This window comes from Stenella coeruleoalba (assembly GCF_951394435.1).
Source record: "Stenella coeruleoalba genome assembly, chromosome: 8".
Classification (NCBI taxonomy): domain Eukaryota; kingdom Metazoa; phylum Chordata; class Mammalia; order Artiodactyla; family Delphinidae; genus Stenella; species Stenella coeruleoalba.
Window position 1 is genome coordinate 36115046 of NC_137154.1, and position 24853 is coordinate 36139898.

At 46.9% G+C, this 24853-nt stretch overlaps 1 protein-coding gene across 12 annotated transcripts in view; it reads right to left on the reverse strand.

Moving 5' to 3' along the window:
* The window catches only part of NAV2 (neuron navigator 2), an 840045-nt gene that overhangs the window by 38369 nt on the left and 776823 nt on the right, over positions 1–24853 (reverse strand). For all 12 annotated transcript variants that reach the window (XM_079930284.1, XM_079930286.1, XM_079930288.1 and 9 more), the window contains 8 exons: positions 21592–21752; positions 20029–20217; positions 13639–13691; positions 8795–8818; positions 8606–8680; positions 3744–3827; positions 3242–3353; positions 1575–1720 (listed from right to left, as the gene is read on the reverse strand). In XM_079930284.1, coding sequence (XP_079786410.1) covers positions 1575–1720; positions 3242–3353; positions 3744–3827; positions 8606–8680; positions 8795–8818; positions 13639–13691; positions 20029–20217; positions 21592–21752 — 844 coding nt within the window. The remainder of the gene's footprint in view (positions 1–1574; positions 1721–3241; positions 3354–3743; positions 3828–8605; positions 8681–8794; positions 8819–13638; positions 13692–20028; positions 20218–21591; positions 21753–24853) is intronic.

Here is a 24853-nt window from a genome sequence, read left to right on the forward strand (position 1 = left end):
TGGACGTTTTCTTAGCCATTGTGAAATTCAGAAGATGGGCCATTCTGAAATAATGGGAATTGTCTCCCATCAAAGTTTCACCCATAACAATCTGCATGTCCAGCTTGTGGGCGAGTCTGGATCCCATTTCTCTCCCATTTCCTACTTATGGCCGTATTTCCAGAGAGTAGTCATAGAAAGAGAAGGATCTGGTATACATCAACCTAAATCCTTGACCTCAACCTCTGGTAAAATGCTCGGTGTTAGAGCAGATGATAAAGATTAGACAAAAGCAAGCTCTGGGATTCCCTGAGGGTGCCAATTACCCATCCTCCCCAATTGCACCGGTGACCAAGAGTTGTCTTAAAATAAACAAGTTTTATTTCCTGAATTAAAGAAAATGGATAATCATGATTTTTCATAGAAAATAATTCTCATCACTTTGATAATTAAATCAGACCGTATTTATCAACAGCACATTAGAAACATGAGTTAATTCTGTTGGTTTAAGTCACAGCAAATGAGTTGACTAAAAGCCATTAGTAACATAAGGAAAAATTTCATCGGAACAATGAGAGGACCACACTGAACTGGCCTTTCGGCTTGCCTCCGATGCGAGCCATCGGTAAGCAAAATGACGAAATCCTCGACTCCTCCATCAGGAGACCTCGCCACCCATCCAAGATAACACAAGATGAGGGGGAAGTGCATGGAATGAATGAGGACGATGAAGCTACTGTGAAAACACGATGCTGTCAGCATGGACAAACGGGGCCTTGTGAGTCCTGGCCAACTTCAGATCAACCTGGGGTGTCCCTGCACTGAAGTCGGCGGGCAGCAAACGTCTGTCAGAACTGACTATCACAGCCCTGACAGCAGAACTAAAAACTGGGTGGGGAGAGGGGAGTGGAATTTCCCAAGAAGAATGGGAAAAACTGTTCAAGAGGCCACTGTACAGAAGGCCAAGTAGCTCGATGGGATTATGGAAACATGGAAAAACACTGCATTGGACACTGGTTCTATTATATTTGCTATTTTGAGGTATGATCCCCCCCCCCCCCGCCAATTTAGAACCACTCACTAACTGCTAACAACTGCATTATGAAGCTTTTACTTACAGCAAATGGTCAAAAACATTTCAAAGACAAGGGTGGGCGATTTAATGCTATCATAGGCAATTATGTAAATAAATAGATAAGGACTACGATTAATGATGGGATAACTAGTGATACATATTCCAGAAACTACTTTGGAACTAAGGAAAAAACCACTTAAGAGTAACTTTGCTCTAGTAACTGGAACTCTGTGGCCAGCATATGACTAGGAAGAAATGACACATATGAAATGAAAGATGAGTGCGTCACGTAGTCTCATGAAACAGAGAAACTACAAAGAGGTAGTTATTTCATAAATCCTAGGGTTTGACTGAGCACCACACTGATTTTAGTAGAAACCTGTCCACAAGCCACTTCTCTGGATCGACTCCCAAAGGCCTATGTCGTGAAGTTAAGAGCTAGCCTGGGCTTTATCTGGGGCACACCGTTTCCAAGCCTGACTCTGCTAGTGCCCACGAGAGTCTTTGGATGCACACTTACCCAATTCTTTCTCTTCTTCTTCTTTGAATCACTCTCTATGTTGCTGCCCACGCTGGAGTGACTGGTGGCACTGTTGATGCTGGAGACGCTGTCGGAGGAGTGCTGTCTACGGATACGGAGGTCTGCGGACTGGGAGGTACCATTTCCTGGAGACCCAAGGCAGGACATCAGGAGCTGCTGACTGGAGCCTCTTCCTTTGCCCCAGGATTTACACCTAAATCCACACACCCAAGGACTAGGAGCTATTTCCCATTAGACATCACCTTCTGTTCTGCAATGCTGGGTTTTTTTTTAATTAAAAAATTTTTTTTTTTTTTGCGGTACACAGGCCTCTCATTGTTGTGGCCTCTCCCATCGTGAAGCACAGGCTCCGGACGCGCAGGCTCAGCGGCCATGGCTCACGGGCCCAGCTGCTCCGCGGCATCCTCCCGGACCGGGGCCCGAACCCGTGTCCCCTGAAGGCGAACTCTCAACCACTGCGCCACCAGGGAAGCCCCCTGCGATGCTGGTTTTAAGGTCCTTGTGTAGCTGAGTGCCACGCCCTCTTTGGTCAATTAAAGGAGGGCTCTCTCCACTTTACAAAACAGAAGTCAGGGGAGGCTTAGAGAACCCCCCACACTCACTCTTTTGAGCTAAAATGCGTCTGTGAGTGGCGGCAACAGTCATCTGCGTCGTGAGCGTCCCTCCTTTGCTCTCCCCGCTCCTCCCGCACCAGCCTTCTTTCATGCCCTTGGACATGCCAAGCCCATGTCCTCTCACCACCTTACAGGTGCCATTCTCTCTTCCTGGGATGCTCTTCTCCCTCTGCTCTGCCTGGCCAGCTCTTGCCAATCCTTCCCACGTCACCTCTAGGCTCGCTTTCCCAGGAGGTCTGACGTTTGAGATAACAGTGGTACCAGAAATAACACTGCCCAGAACGGTAGTGGGACCAAAATAAAGTTTGCAGGCAGTGTTCCTCACAATCACAGAACGACCCTGACAGCCCGGTCTTTAAGAGCACTGGTTTCAGGGGCAGACTTGGGTTCTCGTCCCATTTCTGTTTCTCACACTCTGGATGGGACTCTCGCCTCTAAAATTCAGTACTCCCCTCAGTACAGTGTGGAGGACCAGCACTGCACGAGTAAGCGTGTTGTGGAGAGAAAATGGAACAATGAGATCAGGTACACACTGAGCACAGTGCTTAGAACATGGTGAATGTTCCATAAATGTTAACTCTCACCATTACTTTTCTATCGGTTCTCTTAACAGCATTTTCTGGACGTAACTCCTCCTCATGCCCATATCTCCCCCCACCACCCAAGTGAGATACACAAGGACAAAGCAATCCTTCTAGAATATTTTCTGGGACAAATGAGAGACGAACCCATTTCAGGCTGTCCCAGGTCCATGTAAATATCAAAGCATTAGTGAAGTTAAGGCTATGAAATACTTTGACACTTTGCCAACAGAGATATATTTTCTTCCATTTTGAGATACATCAGAGAAGAAGATGAGCTGGAATAGCTGTTTTCCTAGAGGCTGGAAGCAACTGGATTAAGTGCCTTCTAGGACCTGTCCGACTGACATGGACACCCACCCTCGGGCAGGGAGGTTGCATCATATATTGTCAAGGGAGGGTTCCTAAGGGCAGGCAGGTCGCTGGTTTGAGGCTGTTTCTCTCCCTTTACCTTTGCAGTTGAGCTCTGGGGTGTTAATTACCCCATTAATGGCCGCCTGGGCAGCTGCGTTCTGTTTCTTCAGCAGCTCAATGGTTTTTCTTAACTCATTCAGTTCTGAATCCTGAGGAATAGAAAAAAACAGTGGTCATCCCCAAATCATTTTGTACCGAGTTCAGCTGAAGTACAACTTAGCGTCAGCTTAGAGGAGGGTAGAGAATGGAGGAGTTGCAGGAAACCTTTGTCTCAAACATTAGGTTGAATCAGTTTTTAACAGGCACATGTGGGTACATCAACGCAGAAGGAATAGGACTCAGATCCGTTGCCGATAGAGTTAACTGCCACTCCATCTAGGTCATATTTTCACGCAGCAGACCTATTCTTTTAGATTCAATTCCAACAGTCCAACAAGCACACTAAAACCTATACAACTCTCTGGAATAAAACAGAATAATGTTCTTAGGTTTGTTGTTAATTCCAAGCAGGGAGGGAAGAAGCCTTCTTTCTGCTTTACCTTCTGCTCGGCCGTCATGGTTAAGCTCTGGAGCCTGATTGTCATGTTTCCAAGACTCTGTTCAAAGGCCGCCACAAGGTGAGCCTGGAGGGGAAAGACATTTCCCTTCAGTTACATTATCTTGCAAGGTAGGAGTGCCTGAAGGGTGCCAGGTCTCAAAGACAGAAATCCAAATGGAGCCACGTGGGTTAACCCGTCGACTTCTTCAGCCTCTTGAGCTCCACCTCGCACCACTCTCTGGGATCCAGTTACTCTAGACTTTCACGTCCTTCACGCCCCGTGCTTCTTCCCACCTTAGGGCCTTTCTGCATGCTCTCCCCGCTGCCTGGAATGCTCTTCTCCCAACTGCCTCCCTAACTGATTTTTACCCATCCTTCTCAACAGACCTCAGCGCATGCCTTCAAGACACCCCCAGATTGGGTTGGTTCCCTCCTAGTCACTCTCACAAGCACACTGGACCGCACTGTGGTATCACAGGCAAACACACACACGCTCCTGTGATTGCTGATTGACGCCAGTCTCCACTTCACGGCAGGACGACCTTTTGTTCCCCAAGCACCAAGCTCATAGTAGAGCCTCACGTTGAGCGTGTTCGTAGGATAAATGAACAAAGGGGTTGGCAGATGTTGCTTGTTATAATCCTGGTTAATAGAAAAGCCACCGAAAGGCCCATCTGCTACCTCCTTAGAGAACCTGCCCACTGTTTTCCCTGGAGTTATGACTTTCCCTGGGGCTCCCCTGCACTTTGGTATCCCTGTTAGAAGACAGCATCAGACACACCATTATTTTACATTTTACAAAGACAGTTTTCAAAATGCCGCCAATTATAGTTGAAATATGCATCCAATTTTCAGGGATGTGAAAAACATGAAAAAAATATATACCATAGAATTGAGAAATGTGAGGCTTCCCTATCTGCCCCTTTCTCTGAAACCCTCTTCAAGGGCAAGATGCCATTCTGTCCCCCAACACTAAGCCTTTTTCCTTCTTCCACAGAGCAGCAGGTGAAATATTAGTTAGTTGACCTAGGATCCTGATAATATTGTTAAAACCAAGAATAAAGAATGGACAACTCATCTAATCCTACTGGCCTCAGTTTCTTCATCTGTAAAATGGAAGCAATATCTATGTTCCTCCCAGGGTGATTGTGAGCACTGAATGAAACAATATAGTTGAAAATGACCTATAAACTGATAAGGAATTGCAAAACACAGGAATGACTAGAGTCTGCAGGGAAAGGAAGGGGTTTGGGACTGAGAAAGTGACAAAAGATTCTATGAGAACACAGGTGTGGAGACATCAAGAAAGGGTTCTAGGAGCGGGGTGGGTCGATACACAGAAGGTCACAGGAGGAATCAGAAGGACCAGCAAGATACTTGAGTCTTGGGAGAAGTGAGATCTGATGGTTCTGGAAACTTCTAGAGGAAAAGGTGACTGATGCACAGAGTGAAGAAGACAAGGGTGGGAGGGGAGCCGTCACCCTGTGCTGTGAGGAGGGTCAGGGTCAGTGGACATTTCAGTCTGAGGAGAGACGTGACGGGTGAGTGAGAGGCCTCGGTTACTGGACTTCATCAAACAGGGAGATGGAGGATAAGACATCTCTAGGATCAAGTGCTGAGTCTCTTTTCCATCGGCCAGGGAGCAAGGGCACTTGAGATAGAAATGTTAAGTGGACTGGCCAGCTTCTTTCTGATTGCATGCTCTCTCTTTATTAAAAATTGAGAAAATGCCTTTGCATTTTAAAATAAAGAGATATGCTTTAGTTTGACGGGGACAATGTGGCAGAACAAAAGCCAACCAATTCGAGACACTCACAAAGTGAATGAAGCCAGGACATGGATGTGAGAAAGAATGACTGCTACCCTTGCATTTCAAGGGAATGACAAGGTCACATTTAAATGACAGAATTTCCATTTACTTCAATTCTCGTTTGATTGCCCCAAGATTCTATTTGTGGGCACTCAAAATTTCTCTTCAGTTAAAAACAAAAGCAAAAACCTGACCCCATGAAGACTGCTATCAAGAGAGTGTTTTTGCAACTCAAGAAGGAACCACATTTGCTCTGAAGAACCAGAGGATTGCATTTTGCTGGTGAGCAGAAGGACTGACTTTGTGTCACGATCTCGATTATGAAAATATGGGCCAGGAGGCTGGTTTAGAGCCGCACAACAGCCTTCTCAGCAAGCAGCAATCTCGTATTCCCAGGAAAACAAACACAAGTGGTATAAAAACACTCAGAGAAGGTGGCTTTGAGTAGTTTGTCCTAGAAAAACAAACACAGCTTGGCCTGCAAGAAAGATGGCAGACAGTAAAACACGTTAGCACTGCTGGCAGTGTGTGGCAAGACTAAATGTTTACTTTAAAACAATACTGGGACTTCCCTGGTGGCTCAGTGGTTAAGAAACCGCCTGCCAATGCGGGGGACACAGGTTCGAGCCCTGGTCCGGGATGATCCCACATGCCACGGAGCAACTAAGCCCGTGTGCCACAACTACTGAGCCCACGTGCCACAACTACTGAAGCCCATGCGCCTAGAGCCCGTGCTCTGCAACAAGAGAAGCCACAGCAATGAGAAGCCTGCGCACCACAACGAAGACTAGCCCCTGCTCACCGCAACTAGACAAAGTCTGTGCGCAGCAACGAAGACCCAACGCAGCCAAAAATAAATTAATTAATTTTAAAAAAGAAAAGAAAAAAAAGAAAACAATACTGGATTCAATAGCTTTTGTGAAGAGCAAAACGTACTTCTGAAATAATACTATGTGAGAGATCTCATTCTTCTCGATCAGAGAGGACAGTTCCAAATGGCCCAATGTAAGGTCCCTTGGGGAAGCATGAGGTCACTGGAGGAATTCATCCAAGTTCATTGATAAGTAAATTACTTACTATTTTTTCATTAGTAAGGGGCAGCCATTGGCAGCCGTAATTCTTAACTAGGGGAGTGGCTCCAAATCACTTGCTGTCAAACCTCACATGTTTCGAGGAGACCCCTGGCTCACCGGGTCTGGGGTAGGTGCTGGATTCGAACGCACGCATCTCGTTACTGAGATGAAGACTACCCACAGAAGAATACCTCTGCCGTCTTAACTAGGCTCTAAGCCTCAAATTTCAGATCTAACATCAATTTCTGGTCTTCTTTGGATAGAGTTACCGATGGAGGAAGAAGTCAAGAAAATAAAGGATTATAAAACACACAGTAGGGCTTCCCTGGTGGTGCAGTGGTTGAGAGTCCGCATGCCGGTGCAGGGGACACGGGTTCGTGCCCCGGTCCGGGAAGATCCCACATGCCATGGAGCGGCTGGGCCCGTGAGCCATGGCCGCTGGGCCTGCGCGTCCAGAGCCTGTGCTCCGCAACAGGAGAGACCACAGCAGTGAGAGGCCCGCGTACCGCAAAAAAAAAACCAAAAAAAAAAAAACACACACAGTAGCCTAGTATATTGTTTTGAAAAAAACCCCAAAGATTTCCAGAAATGTTAAGAGAGCTCGGGAGAATGAATAGTTACGGGTAGTTACCAATTATTGAGCCTATAATCAAGGTCAAGCACTGTGCTAGGTACTTCATGTGCAGACTTTAAAGTGAAATGGCAAGTTTCCTTGAGTAGACTCAGGCTCAAGCCAGGAATTATGTGGGCAAAAGCTGCAGATAAATATTAATTACCTCCCTGGTCCAAAGAAGACAAGCTTTTGAAGTTGCTTTTCATTTTAACAGCATGCTGGGAGTCACGCAGGTGGCTTTCTGACAGGCTCACACACACGGATATGTGATCTCAAGCTGGGTTGTGCGCTCCCAAGCAGGAAGCCCTGCCTCTGAGGCATCTCAGCACCTTCCAAAACCTCAGGCTCTGCCTTCTGAGCCTCAGCCCTCGCCAACTCACGGCTCTGCGGGCTCCTTTATAGACTGATCTGATGGGGTAGGAGATCTCTGCCTCTACTCTGACCCCTCACATCCTATAACCACACCACAGTCAGGAAGCTGACTTAACCACCTAACAGCTGAGAGCCTCCATGATGTGGCCTGACCCTTGCCTTTCTTCGATGCCTCCCTCCTTTCCACTTCCTTCCCCCCTCCACCCCAGCCTCTTCCCCACATCCAAGCCATAGATTCTAATTACACTGAGCTATTTATAGCTTCCAAATGCACCGTGGGCTTTTGCACGAATTACTCTTTGGTTAGAATGCTGTCCTTCCCATGCATCCTCCCCTACACAGCATTCATCAGATGTCACCTTCTCCAGGAAGCCTTTCCTGACTTCTTCCAGCCCCACCAAGACTGATCTAGGTGCTCCTCCTATATATTCCCGCAACCTTCACCCTTTATTGCTATCACAACAGCTATCATGTTATAGCAAAACTGTTTTGTCTCTCTGCTGTACCAGACAAAGAACACTAAGATGACAGTGATTGTGCCTGCTTTGCTGTTGAACCCACAGTACCCAGGGCATAGTTGGCACTCAAACGGTTGCTGAATTGAACGCCAGTTGGCAGTGCCTCCTGAACACGTACTTGTGTATATTATCATTACAGAGCAGTCAGCTATTTACTGTGGAGACTTAGACTTTTTTTTTTTCTCTTAAGATGAAAATTTTCAGAAAGAGAAAGGGAAATGAACATTTCTGAGCACTTAATCTATTTCAGGTACTGATCACATGACACCCCTGAGAGCTAAACATTATCATTCCCCAACACACAGATGAGCAAAGGCAGGCTCAGAAGTTAAAGAATTTGCCCAAAGCACAATGCCAGTAAGTGTCAGAGCTGACACTCACACTCACGATGCTAAAGTCTATGTCCTTTTTATTATACCACGCTGCTTCTATAATGCTCAGAGGTAGCAATGGCTACCGCCCTGGGTCTGTACTCACATTTGCTGTCAGCTGGGTGGTCAAAGCAGAAACCTTCTCCTGGGAGGCATCCAGCTCCCGCCGTAGTTTGCGAATCTAAAGACGACAGGGCACAGAGTTACTTGCTTTGGGAGTCTACTTACAGGATGAGCTGGGAGAAATAATTGATAATAGCGAAAGACGAAATCCAACTAGCCAACTCTTCCTTACCTCTGACTGGCATTTTTCTTCTGGCTGTAAAGAAAAACAGAGAAGAAATTAGACCAGTTGAGGAGCTAAGAACAGTATAATCCTGCCTACAGGGAGTACCATATTTGGACACTTACAGCAGTCTTAAAGATTTATTAATTTCTTTCCTGATGGACTTTTCTGGATAAAGTGGTTCAATTAATATGACCAATCAGAAAGGCCAAATACGAACAGCACATTATTTTAAGAAATGAGAAAGAATTAGAAAATACGCTCCTGTTTTGGTTGTGAGGAGCCCCCTGTCCCCATGTGGAGATGACGACAGGGAGAAGCTGTGATGAGAAGGGGGTACGCTAGGGCAGAGTTGCCAGATTTAGCAAATAAAAAAACAGAACACCCAGTTAAGTTTGAATTTTTTTTAGTTTAAGTATGTCCCATGCAATATTGGGGACATACTTATAGTAAAAAATGATACGTTGTTTACCTGGATTTCAAATTTAACTGGGCATTCTGTATGTAATCTGGCGATCCTACCTGGGAGGCAGGGAGGACGGCTCATAGATTAATTCTGCCCCGTTTTATCCCTCCCTCTCATCTCCCTAGGGCACTGAAGCAGCAGGTCAGGAAGGTTCCTGAAGTGGGGGGGGGGGGGAGCTGGGAACCCCTGTCAGCCAGCCTGGTGACTCCCCAGGTTGTAAGGACGAAGGTGGCCTGTCCCTTCCTGCTGCTCCATCTCTAGTCCCCCAGTTACCTGTGACCCTGGGGAGTAAAGACGAAGCCTGTAGGCCCTCTTACCGGCAAAGCCTTCCATACTGGGCCCTGGGTCTGGGGTGTCACAGCAGTCGGCCGGCCAGAGACTACGAGCTACTTACCTCTTCCCATAGGGGGAGCCCACATGGGTTGGGGGGACCTGCAGCAGGGGGAACTATTCCTTTTCTCTTCTGGGGTTCCCGTGGGGGGTCCATAAATGAAGAAACCCCCAACCCTCCCCAACTGCCTCCGCAAACACGCCCTTTCTTGGAAATATTGGAAGTGTTCCTGCCCTTCTCTCCACATCCCACCATTTGCACTTCACTGGGGTGGAACAGTGACTTGGGAGCCAGGTAGGTGAGTGAAAATCAGGAAGGACCCTATTTTGTCCTTGAGTCCTCTATGTGTGTCCTAATCCAATTTCACTAGTGATAAACCCATTCTTTTAAAAAGTCAGCATCTGGTTTCTACTTCTCGATTAGTTCAGGATGCAGAGGGGTATGATTCATTAGGCCCCGCAGTCCCGATATCTAACAGCTGGGACAGGTGGGTAGCCCTTTCCTGTCTGACCGCCCTTCACGTCCTGCTGCTCCCACCGCCCTCACTCCTGATCCTGCCCCAGAAAGCCCTTCCTCCAGGCTGGCTTCTAACAGCAGTAACTAATTGTTAGGTGCACTGGGGCCAAATCAGTTAATCCTTGCAGTAACTCCACAAAGTAGGTTTGTATTCCATCTGAGGCTCAGAGAGGTTAGATATCTTGCCTAAAGTCACACAGCTGGACAATCTCCCCATCTAAGAAACACTTTCAGGACAAGGTTTGGAGAAGTCCTCAGGGCTTACTCTTCCCTCTCTGATAATATTCAACCACCTCTCTTTGTCTCTCCGTCTGCCTGTCCATCAATTCATCCCCGCCACCATCAGATATTTATTGATTTCTAACTACGTGTCAAGCACTGTTTTAAGAACCTGGGATACATCTGTGAACATGATCAAGTCCCTCACATCTTATGTTGCTTACATTCTGGTAATAATAAGTAGCATTTTATTGAACACTTACTATATGCCAGAGACGGTTCCAAGCACTTGACATTCATTATTCATTTAATCCTCATAACAACCCTTTCAGAAGGTACTGATATAATTTACTCATGGCGACAGCTGATAAGTGATAGAACTGGGATTGGATCCAAGGTAGTCTGGCTCCAGAGCCTATGATCTTAACCAGCACTTTCTCCTGCTCTGACTATAGCGACATTCTCCTGGAGGCCTTCCAGAAATAAGGCCCTGGCTTCTGAGTCTGATCCAAAGGAGAAAAGTGAATGGTGATAACGTCACAGCTATCTAACATTTGGGAGGCGAATGGAGGTCTGTTAGCAGGCTGAACCATCCACGGAGGACCAGCCCTACTTCTAAACACTTCTATCAACAGCCTTCCTTGGGCGGCTGCCACTGTCTGTCTCGGTGCCCACCTGTCTCTGGGGTTGGAATCCTGTTCTCAACAGCAGCCTGGAGAAATCATGTGTTTTGTATCTTGCCCCAGCTGCTGCTGCTCTTCTGTACATCTGGGAACTCCGAGAGAAGCTCCGGGCCTCTCTCCACTAGGCAGTTCCCCTGGGAACTCAACTGTTGCTCCCCACCAACCAAGAAAGCCAATCTGAGGCCACGTGGCCTCTTCGATGTTTTTCTACCCCGAGGGCCGGCCGCGACCTCTTCATGGTATTTATTTAGCATCAGGCTGTCTTTTCTTTCCTTTGGAATTAAAATCACAGGCAAATTGCAGCCAGAATGAACATTATTGAATATCTAAGAATTACAGGGATTTCCGGGGGGAGAAAGCCTACTATCATCCAAGAAGAGCCTTTAAAACACTCTGGCCTTAAGCAGACTCTTTGGTCTGGGTTCGTGGCAACTTAAGAGACTCCAAGGATCTCTTTTTAGACAACAAATACGAACTTATTTACCTTTTCATTTACAAAGGCGCCTGAGCATTTGTTTCTGAATTTCATCATCACCAAGGAGCTAATAATAGATAAGGGACCACACACCAGTGCTTGGTGGTAGCAGAGTCTAGCCAGACTTGCAGTTTTCCTTGGAATTAGCATACCACTCCATCATGAAAATATTCAAAGGTTAGAGTATTTTGTAAAAAGTCTGCAAAAGCAACTTACATTCTCAGAGGAGGCACATATAAAGAACAGTCCATGGGAACCTTTGACTCACTGACTAGTGGAATGTCAGAGGTTGTAGGGACCTCAGAGACCAATTGGCCTAGCTCCCTGAGGCCAAGGGCAAAACGGAGACCCCCAGAATAAGAAGGTAATTTGTCCAAAGTCAAACAGTAAGGGAAAAACTATGAATAGGCCTCGGGTCTCCTACTATCCAGATAAACATGGAATTAAAAATTATTATTATTAGGTCTTTGGTAATTTGTGAATTTGTATCAACTCAGAAAGGACAATTTCAAATTTCATGAAAACACGAACTTCAGGTCCACACACCTAGAACAAGAGCTACTGAAAGAGAGGCCTGTAGCTGTAAGAACTCCCGGTGGTTGGCGCGAAGGGGAAGCAGCCAGGAACTGCAAGTGATGGCTTCCTGCAGCTGAGTTCTCACAGGTGGAGGAGCTCGTGCTCTTTCCCTCCCAGGCTGGCTGACGCAGGCCAGCCCCCATTTTTCACTTTTCTGAATGAAAAGTGTGTTGACAGGAAACCCTGGGAACTCCCTGGGAAAACATGGGGTTTGGGCGCTGAAATGTCTGGTGTGGCTGCACTGCACCAACCCTGTGAAACTAGAGTTCCGCCCCCCCCACCTCCGCCCCTCCCACCCCCGGTGCCCTCTGTGCCTCTGGCTTCCTCTTTCGGCAGCAGGCTCCTCTCTCCACCTAAACCACGCCCTCAGGGCTCAGCCCAGAGACTTGGTGCCAGTAAATACCGTGGAAGAAGTGAATCTAGGCAGAAAAGTACCACCTCTGGTCTGGTACCCATGTCACAGAGTTTCATTCTAGACGAAAGGACTCAGTAGATGCAATAGCTGATCGTTAGAAGGCCATCCCTATGCTTTCTTGGATAACGGCTTAAATAACCCCTTCCCAAGGTTACCATATATAAAGTCTTGAAAATGAAAGCCAGGACTTTGATAAAACTTCAGACAAGATGACTAGCAGAGGAAAGAGGTACTGTGGAATTGGAGGGGCAAGGTGGGTAGGAGCAGAAGAGAACGTTTCTAGGTCCTTCAAATCAGACCGTGTCAGCAACCACTGAAGTCTGTTTGCTCACTATAGGCCTAAGAAAGACAGTCAGGGCCTGGGCTCTCTGGCTTAATTCTGGGATGGTCTTTTACTTACAGGGGGCTATCTACAGTCTGTCCCACTACAGAGCCGAGACACCTGGCATTACCAAAAACTGAATTATTAAAACATCTGTCCTCCATGGAATTAAGGGCTAAAGAATTCCCAATTCCTAATTAATCAAATGTTTTTTTTCCTACAGGAATTCCCAAGTTAAAGTTTTTAAGATAGTTATGCACAGAGCTATAAAAAGTAAGCATACTGAATAAATCCAGTACTATATTTGATTGTTTGGCTTTTGTTCAGTAGACCTCTCACTGATGACAGCTGTCATTTACGAGCGTTTCCTCTGTGCCGCATACACTCTATTCATTGCTTTACGTGCATTTTCTTATTTCACGCAAACGTATTTTCTGAACACCTACTATATGCTAGGCCCGGTTCTAGGCACTAGGAATAAAACCAGAAAAAAGTCCTTGTCCTCAAGGAATTTATATTGCAGTGAACAGTAATATTCATAACTTTAATTCTCATTACAATGCCACAAGGTAGGGGCTGCTGTCCTTTCTACTTTACAGACAAAGAAACTGAGGCAGACACAAAGTCAAAAAAGGCATCTCACACATTCTAACTAGTTACCACTCGAAGCACAATGCCACTTTGACAAAAGTCAGCTCCTGATTTATTGGTTGGTACATCAGTAACTGTTTGTGAATTTCAACCCTTGTTCCCTAATTAATTGATTCCCTTATAATGGAAATACTCTCTCTAGGAGACATGCTATTTTATTTTTGACACAGAGAGCCACACAGCATTGATTTATACTCACTGTAGAATAAATTGATGACGTGCTGGAAACCAAGGAGAGTGAGGATCCATGAACTGTTTAAAAAAAAGAAAAGATAGAAAAGGTGAATTGCACAGTTGGCTACTACGGAGCCGAAAAGGGGAAGGGAAGGAGAAACTCAGCATTAGAGGACATTACCAGGCTTGCAGCAACTTAACCTCATCTTGACCCAACCTTTCCTGGTTTGGTGACAGGTCAGTGTCAAGTAAGGAATAATTTCCTATGGGAGTCATTTCTCTATTACCACATTTTTTTCTTACACCATTCTATATACTACCCCTGCTCCAACTATCAAAATAACACATAATTACTAAGTTATATGTTTCAAGTACAGAGAAATGTTAAGAAGCATTTTCACTGCCATAACCTGTGTGACTTATAATTCTATTACCCAGAGGCAACTTTTACCTGCTCTGTTCCAGCATATTTTATTCCTTTCTTTTTTCTGATGTATTCCCTTAGGGTTAAGATTGGGTTGCATATATATGTTATATCCTGCTAGCAACTGCCATTTGTATAAGCAAAAAGATGAGCTGATTATTTTGAGCACAGGATGCTGGCTGTTGGCCACGGTAAATTCATTCTAGATGACCACGTGCTAGAACCTTGTTTAGAAAACATATCCACAGAAACATAGATTCTTCATTTGATTTCTATCATGTCTACAAAGTGTTCTCTCTTCTGTTTGCGACTGGTATTTTGGGTATCATCCTTGTACCCTCCTCACCCCCTCCTGCCCCCAGCCAATGGAGACATTTTATTTTCTGTTTTCATGTAATTTAAACCATGGTCTTTTCCAGGACTAGGTATTCTGGCTGACTTCTCTTCTTGGAAACCAGATTCTTTAATGACATTTTCTTAGTAATCTCCCAACAACTTGTTTGAAAGACAGAAATATGCCTGTTGAGACATCACAGACCTTCTAATGGGGCACGGCTTCCCTGACCAGGAGTGGAATGCCTCTACCCCACGCTGCGCTCTCACCTGCGGTCTGAGGGTGGGAGGCTGGGGAAGAACTTTCCATGTGTACTATACGGCTTTCACCTACCACCCAAGGAGTGAACTCAACTTGGATCGGCGGTTGGCAGAAGCTACCTGCCCACAGATATCCCAGCAACGGCTCAGCCGACCACTCTGGTGCCTCCACACCGTCTCCCCAACAAAGCTTCCGACCTCCCATCCTTCATTTAGGTGCTCCTGTCGCACTCTGAATCCTGCACGGCTCTCTCAAGCATGGCCTGCGTGGTACTTGGCCATCTCAGAGTCTCTGCCCATTCAGTTCCTTTGGTTTAGGAAGTTTCCCACTCCTACCCATCCAAATCACCAGGATCAGCTCAAACAGCATCTTCTCCTGGAGCCCCATCTCATTTCCCGACAGCCACCGGGATGGGCTTCCTCCCTCCTCTAACCCACACAGCTCTCGGCTTGCACTTCTGGTCCTCTTCTCTCTTAGACGGCGCCAATTGCTCTGAGGCTATCCCTGCACCGTCACTCAGATCCACCCTCTTCAGCAATGCCCGAGGTTCTAGATCTTTTCCTCCTTTCTTTCTCCATCCATGACTCATCTGGCCCATGCGCCTAAAAAATCAGTTGAAGGTGTTAACGGCCAATAATGGCTTTCAGTGTTAATATGCCCACATGTTAACAGAGGCCTCTCATGCCCCAACCTAGCGGCCTAATGGTCCAAAGGGGTAAGTTACTTTAGCCCCACGACACAGACACTAGGGGGGAAATTACGCTGGAGGCCAAGTTGAGGGAAGAGAGGTGACTAGCGCGGAGCCGTCCTTCAATCACAGCACCTGCCAGACGCCCGCTCCGGAGGCCTGCACAGGGCTGCTGCGTGGACTCGGGCTGCTGAGCAATGGAGGTCTGTCTCTTGTATTTCTCTACCTCACTCACATGGATCCACTGATACTGCCTTCAGCAATACCGCAAGACAGGCTTGGGGCCGCAGGCAGAGAGGAGCGCATCCGGCAGGCTTCGGGTGGAGGTAATTATTTTTCTCCGTAATTCATTCCTCTCACTTGTAAATGGCAACAGCGAGGCTGTGGTCCAAAGAAAGAGTCCTTGCTTTCCAGATCAACCCAGAGCTAAATATGGCTGCCTGAACCACTGCAGCTGGCCTTCCTTCAAGAAAACTGAGCCAAGGCAGAGCCCGGGTTACGTGGCTGGGATACTTTTGGACCACAGAATGCTTGTGAGACTTACAAAGCCAGAGCAGCAGAAGCATGCTCCGCAGCTTCCTCCCTATACCTGTACCTCCAAAAATCTGAAGATACAAGGCACCACGGAGAATATCTAGGCCTTCTCTGCCGCTGACTCAGCTGAAACCCAGAGAGGTGGAACAACCTGCCTAAGGTGCTACAGCATTCAGGGACAGAATCTGCAGACCAGAAATCTGGAGGTGGCTTTGCCCTTGAGTGACCTTGTTTACTGGTATCTGAGGGTTTTTTGTTTTGGGTAAAGCTTTTTGGTATATTTAGAACGGTTTCCTAAACCCCTCATTCAGTCTACATAGGCACAATCTGGGGCCAAACAAGCAAAAAGTGCATGTTTGAGAAGAACTAGAAGGCACAGGTAGGGGTGAAATCACAGGATGGAATGAGACAACTGGGCATACTCCAGCCAATAAAGCAAACAAATGCCTCTGTTGTCACACTTGGGCACCATATATATATCTACGGATATAGATATAGACGTAGATATATGTATATATTCAGCTTCATACTAATCGAGCACTTCCTCATACTACCATTTGAAGTAATCCTCATCATCATAGAGAATTTGTAGGTAATATTCCCAGACAGGGCAGGAATTTCTATCCCTAATGAACACAGGAGTAAATTTAGGTCCAGAGAGGCTAAGCCATGTGGTCAAGCACACACAGCTGGTCAGTAGCAGAGAGAGAAAGTGAGTCTGGGTATTGCACTCTAGTCCTCGCTCTGCCACTGGGGGCTGTGGAAGGAAGGAGTCGGTGAGAATGAGATGCAGTTCTGATGGCTAATAGGCTGCCCTCTCAACCAGTGAAGGAAGCATAACTGAAAATGGCGACCACGCTGATGAAGGTGCAGGGTTTGCTTCAGACACGAAAGAAAGCCCAGCTGTGGCCAAGGAAGAGACAAGTGTAATGCAGGATTGGGTAGAAACACAGAGGGCTGAGAATCAGGAGTTCAGGACATAGTTTTGGCTGCAAAAAGTCCCCAAGTCACTTCCTCTGTTCAACTTTGCCATAAACAAGATGGGGTTGAAATGGCCCATGGGGAGAAGGATAAAACCAAACATGACAACTGTAACAATAGCTACCACTGAACTGAGTACTTACTATAAACCCCTTTCAAAGTCATTCTGCTAAATGCCTTCCAGGATTTATCTCACCTAATCTTCACTTCAGTCCTCTGAAGTAGGTACAGTTGTACTTATTTTCCACATTCTAGTGAACAGGAAATAGGCTGAACAGGGTCAAGTCCCTTACCCAAAGTCACCTTGCTAACAGTGGAGGTGCCAGGACTTGAATCCAAGTGTAACTCAGGGGCTAGAAACACAGGAGAGCTGCAACAAAGATTTATTTACTAATAAGCTGCTCCGTTTCTGTGGGTTCCATATGAACTGATTTAGACTGCACCAGTTCTTGGGGATGACTGGTAAAGTCCCTGGATTTTTTTTTTCTCCAAAAACATTCATTTGAAAAGTGCCTCAAGCATCTCCCTAAAGTACACTAGTAAAGTTGACTTGAAGATTGCATAATGCATCTGACGGAAAGTAATTTACCTGAAATAACCGTGAAAGGTTGTACCTGGGCCATGCCTGTACCTCATCTACATATTTATGACTTCCATTTCCTTCAAAATGGAAAGTGCTAATTAAATCCCACAAAAACCTCACTCAAGTACTTGTGCTAATTCTTCCTAAACTTTCTTTCTGCTTTCTGGCATATGATATCTAACTGCCTCTTATCAATATAAGGAGGTTCTATTCGGTCCCAACATGAGATGTGGATTTTTTCCCAACTGTTTCTGCAGTACCAGGAGTTTATACATTCAAGAGGGGGGAAAAAAAAAAAGTCGTCCCCCAATGGAATTAAAAACACCGAATGGCACAAGCCCTATTTTGTTTTTGTAATGTAATAGCCTTGGAAGAAATAAAATCAATCTGATGTCAAATTTCCCAAAAGATGAAGATGTTACATGTTTCTTAGTATATCGACAGCAGTCTCTACCTCTTCTCCCCAAATTTGATTTTACCGCTGCGCTTCAGTTCCACATCATCATGAATCAGCAGGTTTACAAAAGTCTAGACGCTGCTTGTGGGCAAGCCCTTTATATCAATGTCACTTTGACATCCCGGATATGCCACAGTGGTGCTGCCTGACGGCTTGATTCCAGATGGAATAAAAAAATCCATCTGATGATGATACTGTAACGATCCTGGACCTTTATGAGGTCAAGTGTGCTTGTTTGGACAAGTTGCAGCACTGAACACGGTTCACTCAGGTACACACGGGACACAGCAGATGAATAGGGCACAGGGCACTCTCCATTCATGAGTCATTATCAGGAGGGCTGGGAAATGCTTTGTGGCCATGCTTGGTTCGCCCACTGATCAGAAAAATGTTAAAGACAAACTGCCTACTCCTTCACCTTACGGTCAACGTGCCCTCCACGATTACGACTGATTTCTAGCTCTTAAATCCAGCAAAACGCTCTCAGTAACTCAGGCTCTGCCCCTCCTTAATCCTCTGTCCCAGTGGGTTCCCACAGATGGATTTACAGACGAGTGTCTGCTCAATGGACGCAAATGATACATAAATCAGAGTGGAGAGAATTAAGGAAGGTTAACCAGGGGGCAACTGCTCTGTAACTAAACTCTTTACAACTTTTGTTAAAAAGAACACTGGGCAGGGCAGAAGCTGACATCTTGCATCTCTCTCCCTCTTGACTTGTTTAGGGGTTTCCTCGACAGTCACAAGTTTATTTGTTCTTTCCTACCAGGAGGACACTGGGCATCTTTCCCCATTCTTACAGGGACCTGGGAGCAGAGGGAAGTGCCTGTGACTCCCCTCCCCACCCCCCATTCTGTTCTGTCACTGGCAGAAAAGGCACAACCAGGGCCATGGCCCTCAGCCTTGGCTCCATTTGCTCCAAAAGTCCCCCCTCCTCTGGCTGGGGACTTCCAGGACATCAATGCTGAAGCTCAGTTTTCAGGCTGTAACAGGTACTAACATTACTGGATTAACATTTATATATATTATCTCATTTAATTCTCATATTTCCATGAGCCTGGTACTCCTACTTCATCAGTGAAAAGACAAAGGCACAGAGAGGTGAAGTTAACTTGCCCAAGATCATACACCTCAGAAGTAGTGGAGCTGGAATTCAAACCCTGGTATTATTATCCCATATTCTTAACCATTTGTCACCGGTACTGACACCAATGTCTTATCATCCCCATCTGTGGGAAGCTTTTGGGGGTGGGGGTGATATGCCTTCCCAACATTCTGACTGCTTGCTCACCTAACTCACACCTTGACTGAAGTAGGAAAGAGAAATGAACTGAGTTAGGAAGATGGCTGATGAAGATGCCCACTGTAGTTTTCTGATTCAAATGAACAAAACATAAAAATCCAACACCAAATATTCCCAGTTAGCAAACAAAGAAGGAAAAGGGCAAAACTGAAAGCAACAAACTTAAAAAAACTGGTGCTTGAGAAAAGAAACAGAAAATTCTGGAGCGAAGGGGAGAGGCGTGGCTGCCGACAGCCTCCCAAAGCCATACGGGTGTGTTGGCACAGGGAAGCGAACTCTCCAGTAACTGGCGTTGTCAAGATGGTGTGCCGGCGGCTGAATCTCACAGTGGCAGTGCATGCCAAGAAGCTAGGCCCACGTCCAAGGGAGAGAAGCCTGGAGCGGAACTCGGTCACCCCCAGGGTTCACCCGTGTTTTGTCTTCCCTACAGTCCTTTTTAGGTTTGGTTTTGTTTTGGGTTTTTTTGCGGTACGCAGGCCTCTCACTGTTGTGGCCTCTCCCGTTGCGGAGCACAGGCTCTGGACGCGCAGGCTCAGTGGCCATGGCTCACGGGCCCAGCCGCTCCGCGGCATGTGGGATCTTCCCGGACCGGGGCACGAACCCGTGTCCCCTGCCTCGGCAGGCGGACTCTCAACCACTGCGCCACCAGGGAAGTCCTTCCCTACCGTCCTGCGAGGTTAATTAAGAGTCAGACCCTACAATTCAGAGTTCCCCAGCCCCCCGCCCCAGAGTAAGTGGCGAGTTGGAAACTTGTACAGGTGGACTCTTAGGTCAGTGACGTGAACTCGGTATAGAGGACTGTTAACCGCTCTGCACAACGTGAGAGAGGGTCAACCTCCTTGCTTCTTACCTTCTTCAAACCCATCCCGGAATGAGCCCGAGCGGCTCATGGTTCGGCTCTTCTCGTCCAGGGACATGGAGCTGTTCCGGAAGCGGCTGTCCGTGTACGGGTCGTACTGCCCGTCGGCGTTGGAGAGGCTGTGGGTCCTCAGCATGGTCGGGTTGGACAAGCTAATCTGGGTGACAGTGGTGGGACTCGCTGGAAGGAAAGGAGTCAGTCAGAGGGTTGGAGATTCATGTCCCGGCTCAAACCCTAAAGGGGGACGAAGAGGAGGCCGCTTACGATGAGCCATCCCCGTCCCCGTCAGCTTCTCTCCCTTGTCTATTTTCTCAAAGGTGGTCACACCGGCACCTGAGTAACACACTTACAGCTAAAAAGTGAGGAAAGGTGGGTCAGTTCCAAAGCGAGGCTCTGGGCCTCAGCTTTCCAACCTGGCACATTCAGACAAGCTAGTGTCACCTTCCAGGCATGAGCTAATTACTTTCTGGGCTCATCTGGAACAATTCTCCCTAAAGCCAAAAGCCCAAAATAGTCCAGCCGGGCTTTTGATCAGATGGGAAGCATTTGTGCATGACAAGAAACCCTTGCCTCAAAGAGTTACAGCCAGGAAAGAACAATATGAACACAGGTCTCACTGTCTCAGATGGGGAAGAGTTCATAATGGTGCCGGCAGAGCTTCAGTGCAAAGGGGGTGCATTTACCTTCGCCGAAACTGGCTTTCTAATTAAAATCCTGTCCATTTCAGTAATGTAAGATAGTTCAGAAGTACGCCTTCGGTTCATTAACGATGAGGAGTTAACCCTTACTTGATCAGAAGTCCTTAAAGACTGAGTTTATTATTTACAATAATCAGAAAAGGCTGCCTCTTTAAAGAACGAGAGGAGACTGGAAAAAATATTTCCCTCTCTTTCCGTCTTGGAAGGATCAGCTCTCATCCTGCCACCTTCGTGTAACCGTTCCCAGTCACTTCAGCCAGGACTGTTCTTTCCTTTTTCTAACTGTGTATACTTGCTGTCGGATCATATGCAGTTTTTACACGGATTCATAGAAAGCTTTGGACTGTTCTCTTTTACCTATCTATGAGTCTGTGTGGGTGTTTGTCTCTCTAAAAGAAGCATCCGTTGACATGTCAGCAGGGACCGTGTTACAAATTCTTTTCCTTTCCTCACTGTGCCAGGCAAAGCATGATGTCACCGGTAGGCATTTCCAAGAATATCTGCTCGGTCAAAACCTGATCTTTATTTCCGGTTTAATAAAGCAATGAGGATGACCAAACATGGGATACGCTATAAAACCTACATCTTCAGAGGTCTTAGAATACATTCTTCTCATTCCGTGGATGGTTTGCTCTTTGCTATAACCCCACCTATATCAACCGTGTAGAGAAAATTACTGATAGAGAACCAAGACACATTTTTCTTTTCTTTTGCTATCAATTGCCTATAATCAAACTACACTGCTGAGGGCTGATCAGATACTGAGAGTGATGTGACCACAGGTCTCTTTCAAAATGCAAGATAACCTCTGCCCTAAGGCGCTGATCAACACAGTTAATGCCAAGTAGCTACTCACCAAGCTGAGAAAAGTTGAATCTTGTTCCGGAGGGAGAAGTTACACTGGAGCCAGAGGAGAAAGGAGAGTTGGCGGCCGTGTCCTGCAGGCCTCCTGCAGAGTGGGACCGTAACCATTCTTTTGCGTCTTCTTGTGTGCGAAGCTGGGAGGTGGGGGTGTACCTGGACAGACAGAAATCAGGCTGGGATTAACTACGAACAACGCTTATGAAAATGAGCTCTCTGGAGCTGACGATAAACATATAAAAAGAAAATATACATCCAAAGGTGACGTTTGAAAAATCAGATCGCTACACATCCCGAAACTCACAAAGTTTCTCAAAATCTTTTTTGCCACTTGGCTGTCTTTGGGGGAAAACTGCAATTCCTTTCAGTTTTGAGGGAACTACATAAAGGGAACAAGATGGGTAAACGCTCAAACGAGCCGTCCCTGGGCGTATCTGTAACATGTTGATTCATGACGGTGTCATTTCAAAGCCTCCACCTTGACAGGACTGAAGCAGCAAAACAAGCTGCTGTCAGAGCTCTGAGGAAGTTTTAATTAGATAGCTCATGGCATCTGCATTCTGGAGGGCAAGTAAGTGGCCATGAATCACGGAGTATCAGAAACCAGACACGTAAAGGAAGGTATGAGGAGACCGACGCTGACAGTAGTTACTAGATCTGGTAGAAACCAGTCTTCACAACAGGAACCCAAATCATTGGGTCTCACACAGGGGAGGGTCTTCAGAAGTCACGGGGTCCACCTCGTCATTAATTCTGAAATGTATATTTGGTAATGATTTATTGAACGTCCCCAACGTGCCAGGTGCCTTCACAGACGTTATCTTACTGAAGCCTCGGACTCTCCCAGCAACACAGATGCTATTATTCCTGTTTTACATTCAGGGGAGCTGACGGCCTGCCTTGAATCACGTGCCGAGATTTCAATCCATATTTGTCTGATTCCCAAATCCATTACAGATGCTGCCTGTGGGCTCTTCTCATTATGCCCACAGGCAGCATCTCGAATGTCTGAAGTGCCCCAGCGGCCAGAGTAATTTGGACTTATAAACAGATTACCGTGGGGTTACTACTGATTACGTAAATAGAGGGTCCTCTTGACTTAGGACAAGGTGTTGTCCATGTGTTGGTATTGGATGTGTGTGTGTACGGAGCGGGTGAGCTAGAAAGGGAGTCACAGTGAGAGGGAACATAAACACGATTCTTCCTTAATGTTTTTACTATAGTTGGACTTTCTAGGTCCCATCAATTGCCTGAGGATACCCTGTCACTTACCTCTATTCTGAATTCTTTTAAAAACTGATTTTAACAGCTAGAGCTACATAATTTTCACAGAATAGATCTGCTCCAGAAATATACACACTAGCATTACGAAATGGTGATATTCGAAGATGTGAGCTTCCTCTGGGAGCGACGCTGGGGCGTCAAGGTCAAACTCACGTGAAGAGTGGATATGATTTAAGCATCAGCCTGAGTGCCGACAAGCATGACGGAAACTGTTGAGTACTAAAGGCCTTGCCAACTGCCCCCTCGAAGGCCACCGTGCTGAACTTCCTCCGTCTGGAGGTCGGGTGGGGCTTTTTCAATACTTTTATTCTTAGATTTTTAGATTTGGCTTTACTCGGAACTCCTGTTGAAAGGAAGCATTGATACCTACCTCCCATTACTGGTCAAAATGCTCTCAGCCTTAAGTACTGCTGGTTATTAACTACAGACATACACGACAGCAACGTAACATTTCATTCCAAGTTCCATGTTTTGCGAAAGCACTTACTGCTTGGTGCGGGGTGAAGCCGATGCTACAAAGAACGAGGTGTTTAGAGAGCGGGAGAAACAACAGCTGTAACCACGGGACATTAAGATCACGGGCCAGGCGTTAGGACTGAAGTCCTTCTGGGTGGCAAAGTGAGGTGGATGGCATGAGCAGAGGTGACTTATAGCATCTTGTTTCACCAGGACCGGCGCCAAAAACGAGCCATCACTTACAGTGAATGCAAGGACATTCGCTCTTGGAAAGGAAGTCCTTACTTTCTTTACATCAAAAAAATGAACACACCCATGTCTTGCTGGGCATTGAAAAGTGACCCGATTTTCAATTAGAATATTCAGCCAAGTGCAAAGAACCTGTCCTCAGCAACTTTCTATGGGCCAGAAAGTTAAAAATCTTCAAATTGGCGGGGGTGGGGGTGGGGGGGATATTTCTCTCCTTGGCTCTGTGTCCCGGCTGACAAATCAACATGCTACAAGTCATATCCTTTCTCTTGGAAGACAGCCCGTGAATGGAATGGTCATGGCAAAGTGATCAGCGATTAAACCCACTGGCCCCAGAAGAAGCGGTCACTGCTCTCCGGGCTCGCTCAGGGATGGCTGTCATGAGATGGTCTGACCACAGTAAGCCTGAAAGAGCACAGCCTCTGCTCAAGCAAAGAAGCCGACACACAGAGAGATGAGAAGGAGAGGGTTGCGCGGGGAGCCATCGTCCAAAGGGTCCTGCTGCCAAAGCGGGGACCCCCAGCCCGGCCCGAGCCCCACCAGCCACGAGAGAGCCGCACAGCCAAGCCCCAGAGCCACACCAGATGGCACGGATGCAAGGAGAAAACACAGATACCTGAGTCCTTTTTTAGGCAAAGTGTTCCTATCAAGGTGCGGGTCACTGTAGGAAAGTTAAAACAAACATAAGAACCTCAGAGAAGCACAGGGAAAGCAGGCCATGTGAGGGGGGAGAGGCTAAGGACGAGCCAAGAGATCTGGAGGAAGAGACTCACTTCACCAGGGAGGGGTCCTCTGCATGCAACACATCCACAGCCACGGGAACAAAGGAAGCCCAGGCCTGCGCCCACACCCAGGCATCCTCCACCCCCGTCCCCAGGAGGCCTGATCCACTCGGCCCCAACTGCTCCACCTTTTCCACGGGTTCAAAGCCCAACTCAGGATCTGCCCCCCATCTGGAAGCAGAGCCCATGCCTTCCGCGGCAGAGAGACACGCCGGGCTCCCCGCACCCCTAAGCACTCTGGCCCGCCACCAAATGCCACTGGCGATGACTTCAAGTGAGAGAAGGGACTTGCTGGAGAGTTTCAAGAGGCCAGCAGTCTGCATATTTGGAATTCATCTGGAACAAGTGAATTCCAGGTCCCTCTCAGTTTCCGAGGCTGTCATTGGGCGGAGCTAGGAGCTGAGCCCTGGGCAGAGTCGGGGCACGTTACGACCTGCTGGCTGATAAAGTCACAGCATTCGGATTTCCAAGGAGCTAGGTTTAAAG